At 42.9% G+C, this 4,243-nt stretch overlaps 1 protein-coding gene and 1 pseudogene across 1 annotated transcript in view; both read left to right on the top strand.

Moving 5' to 3' along the window:
* Positions 1 to 382: 382 nt before the first annotated feature.
* On the top strand, positions 383 to 2,954 carry LOC112922664 (nuclear transport factor 2 pseudogene; annotated as a pseudogene).
* An 832-nt stretch (positions 2,955 to 3,786) lies between these two features.
* The window catches only part of CST11 (cystatin 11), a 2,820-nt gene continuing 2,363 nt past the window's right edge, over positions 3,787 to 4,243 (top strand). The window contains exon 1 of the mRNA XM_026002285.1: positions 3,787 to 4,011. Within this exon, the coding sequence (XP_025858070.1) occupies positions 3,787 to 4,011 (225 nt within the window). The remainder of the gene's footprint in view (positions 4,012 to 4,243) is intronic.

Below are 4,243 nucleotides of genomic sequence, written 5' to 3'. Positions count from 1 at the left end.
GAGTCTGCTCCCCATACGGGGCACATCCTCTGTTTTCTGGGAAGCATTGGCTTCTCCAAGGGGGTCATGTACTTTCCAAATTTAAGAATTATTAACACAGGGGGACTCCTGGGTGGCTCATTTGGTTAAGCATATGACTTCAGCTCAGGTCATGATCTCAGGATCCTGGGATCTAGCCCCATGTTGGGCATCTTGCTCAGCAGGAGCCTGCTTGTCCCTCTGCCTGTCCCCCAACTCATGTTATTTCTTTCTATATATGTCTCTCAAAAATAAATAAATACAATCTTTTTTAAAAAGACAAGTATTATTAACACAGGCTGTCCACTACTGCCACCATAGTGCCAGCCCTTTGGGTCTCAACAAGGCCAGACGATACTTCAGAATGGCAGACAAGCCAATTTGGGAGCAACTTGAATCAGCTTCATTCAACATGACAGAAACAAGGGTGCCTGGGTCGCTTGGTTGATTAAGAATCTGCCTTGGCAAACTAGAAGAAATGGACGCATTTCTGGAAAGCCACAAACTACCAAACCTGGAACTGGAAGAAATAGAAAAACTGAACAGGCCAATAACCAGGGAGGAAATTGAAGTAGTCATCAAAAACCTCCCAAGACACAAAAGCCCAGGGCCAGATGGCTTCCCTGGGGAATTCTATCAAACGTTTAAAGAAGAAACCATACCCATTCTACTAAAGCTGTTTGGAAAGATAGAAAGAGATGGAGTACTTCCAAATTTGTTCTGTAAGGCCAGCATCACCTTAATTCCAAAACAGGACAAAGACCCCGACCAAAAAGAAGCATTATAGACCAATATCCCTGATGAACATGGATGCAAAAATTCTCAACAAGATACTAGCCAGTAGGATCCAACGGTACATTAAGAAAATTATTCACCGTGACCAAGTAGGATTTATCCCCAGGACACAAAACTCTTCAGAGTGTAGGGATAGAGGGAACATTCCTCGACATCTTAAAACCCATCTACGAAAAGCCCACAGCAAAAATCATTCTCAATGGGGAAGCACTGGGAGCCTTTCCCCTAAGATCAGGAACAAGACAGGGATGTCCACTCTCACCACTGCTATTCAACATAGTACTGGAAGTCCTCGCCTCAGCAATCAGACAACAAAAAGACATTAAAGGCATTCAAACTGGCAAAGAAGAAGTCAAACTCTCCCTCTTCGCCAATGACATGATACTCTACATAGAAAACCCAAAAGCCTCCACCCCAAGATTGCTAGAACTCATACAGCAATTTGGTAACGTGGCAGGATACAAAATCAATGCCCAGAAATCAATGGCATTTCTATACACTAACAATGAGACTGAAGAAAGAGAAATTAAGGAGTCAATCCCATTTACAATTGCACCCAAAAGCATAAGATACCTAGGAATAAACCTAACCAAAGAGGTAAAGGATCTATACCCTAACAACTATAGAACACTTCTGAAAGAAATTGAGGAAGACACAAAGAGATGGAAAAATATTCCATGCTCATGGATTGGCAGAATTAATATTGTGAAAATGTCAATGTTACCCACGGCAATTTAAACGTTTAATGCAATCCCTATCAAAATACCATGGACTTTCTTCAGAGAGTTAGAACAAATTATTTTAAGATTTGTGTGGAATCAGAAAAGACCCCGAATAGCCAGGGGAATTTTAAAAAAGAAAACCATAGCTGGGGGCATCACAATGCCAGATTTCAGGTTGTGCTACAAAGCTGTGGTCATCAAGACAGTGTGGTACTGGCACAAAAACAGACACATAGATCAATGGAACAGAATAGAGAATCCAGAAGTGGACCCTGAACTTTATGGTCAACTAATATTCGATAAAGGAGGAAAGACTATCCATTGGAAGAAAGACAGTCTCTTCAATAAATGGTGCTGGGAAAATTGGACATCCACATGCAGAAGAATGAAACTGGACCACTCTCTTGCACCATACACGAAGATAAACTCAAAATGGATGAAAGATCTAAATGTGAGGCAAGAGTCCTTCAAAACCCTAGAGGAGAACACAGGCAACACCCTTTTTGAACTCGGCCACAGTAACTTCTTGCAAGATACATCCACGAAGGCAAAAGAAACAAAAGCAAAAATGAACTATTGGGACTTCATCAAGATAAGAAGCTTTTGCACAGCAAAGGATACAGTCAACAAAACTAAAAGACAACCTACAGAATGGGTGGCAGGCACTGAGGGGGGGCACTTGACTTGATAGCACTAGGTGTTATTCTGTATGTTGGCAAATTGAGCACCAATAAAATATAAATTTATTATTGAAAAAAAAGAATCTTCCTTGGGCCTGGGTCATGATTCTGGAGTCCTGAATCAAGCCCTGAGTCAGGCTCCCTGCTCAGCAGAGAGTCGGCTTCCTCCTCTCTCTCTGTGCCCCTGAGCCCAGCTCATGTTCTCTCTCTTTCTCACTTTATCTCTCTCAAATAAATCATAAAATCTTTTTTAAAAAACATGACAGAACTCAACTAGACACAAATTATATTGACACATCATGCCTTATGTGGGAAGCATGACAGTTCCAGGGGAATGCTACCATTATGGAGAAGTTGTCTAATCTTCCATTCCAGAAAATCCAGTATAGCACCACAGTGCAGGATCATCAGCCCATGCCTCATAGCTAAATCATCAGCATGGCTGTGGGCCATCTCAAGGCTGATGAAAACACCCCATCATGGGGTTCCACCAGATGTTCCTATTATAAAACATTAATGATGTTTGGGTTTGCACAGTAACATGTTCAGGCTTTCCCTACACAACTTCAGCTTGCCTCCTCCCAGCCAGGCACTCATGCTGTTTTCTCCTTTCTCCTCTTCTTTATACTATTCATACTCCTCCAAATATCACACACAAATGAGCAGAGCCATGGTGGGAGCGGGCACAATGCATTGCTACTATGGAGGTATTGTGTGTGATGTTTGGAAACTAGACTAGTTGCATCTGACAGAAGCTTGGATTGTACCAGCACATGTCTTGGAAAGACTTAAGTAATTCAAAAGGTTGTCCTTTTATTCGTTTATTTTTAATATACTCATAAGTTGCTCTAGTAACTCAAAGAAGTGAAAGAGAGCATTTGCTTCACTGCTCAGGTATTGATTTGTTTAGATGTTTCAATGTCTCATGATACAGTAAAACCACGAAAATTTTCTTTAGAAAAAAAAAAAAGAAGTATTAATATGGAGGAAGAGACCAAGGTTTGGGCCTAAGGAAAAGGTGGTATCCTGGCCAGTGAGGGAAGGAGGAGAGGGTGACAAGAAGAGTCCAAGGAAAAGTCAAAGGACAGGGAGGATGTAGTGTTCACTTGACTGACCTGTTCATGCTTCATTGCCTGTGATCCAGCATCCCCCATGTCTTCATTGCTTCCTGTCATTCCAGACCACCCACAGGACTGGCTGAGGTGGGTTCAGTAGACAGGTGCATCTGGCCTGGCTTCTACCCCAATAATGTTGGGGCAGCAGGAGGATGTGTGTTGCTAAGACAGAAGCCCCCAAAAGAGAAGAGATGTGTATTTGCATGAGTGTATGTGTGTGAGGCAGGAACATATGCAAAGAGAAGAAGAGGGAGTGGAAATGAGCTTACCAATCATGGCAGAGCATTCCTGCTCATCTACCACCTCCAGCTGCAGATGAAAAGGGAAGAGGAGGAGGGATGTGGGTGTCCACCACTGATCATTTAAATTCATCAAGGTACAGAGGGTCAGTGGAATCCTGCTGGGCCCTGGAGGGCAAGGAGGAGAATCTTCCTATTCTTCCTCAGCTGAGGGACAATGGCAAGATTCTGGCAGGCCCCGCAACTCCTGTTGGCCATCTTTATGGCCCTGGTGGCCCACACCTACCAAGTAAGAAAGAAAACCTTTCTGAGTGTTGGAGAAGTGTCTGCATCAGACCCTTATGTGACAACCACCATGCAGTATTTGAGCGATGACTTCAACAAGAAGAGTAACGACAAGTACAATTTCCGGATTGTGCGGCTCCTGAAGGTCCAGAAGCAGGTCAGCACAGCCCTCTTTCCTATTTAGGCCTCTCCAAAGGGGACACCCATACAAGTGAAATTCAGCCTCATTTAGTTTCAAGTGGGAATTTTAAAAGAAACATAAATTCACTGGTTGGATGAAGTTATTTAAATGATTATACCCCAGAAGCCAACCACACCTGCTTCCTATTTTTGTAAATAGTTTTATTACAGTCCAGCCATGTTATGCATGCACACATCATCCAGGGCTG

The sequence above is a fragment of the Vulpes vulpes genome, chromosome 14 (assembly GCF_048418805.1).
Source record: "Vulpes vulpes isolate BD-2025 chromosome 14, VulVul3, whole genome shotgun sequence".
In the NCBI taxonomy this organism is placed as follows: Eukaryota; Metazoa; Chordata; class Mammalia; order Carnivora; family Canidae; genus Vulpes; species Vulpes vulpes.
This window is presented reverse-complemented; position numbering and strand designations above follow the sequence as displayed.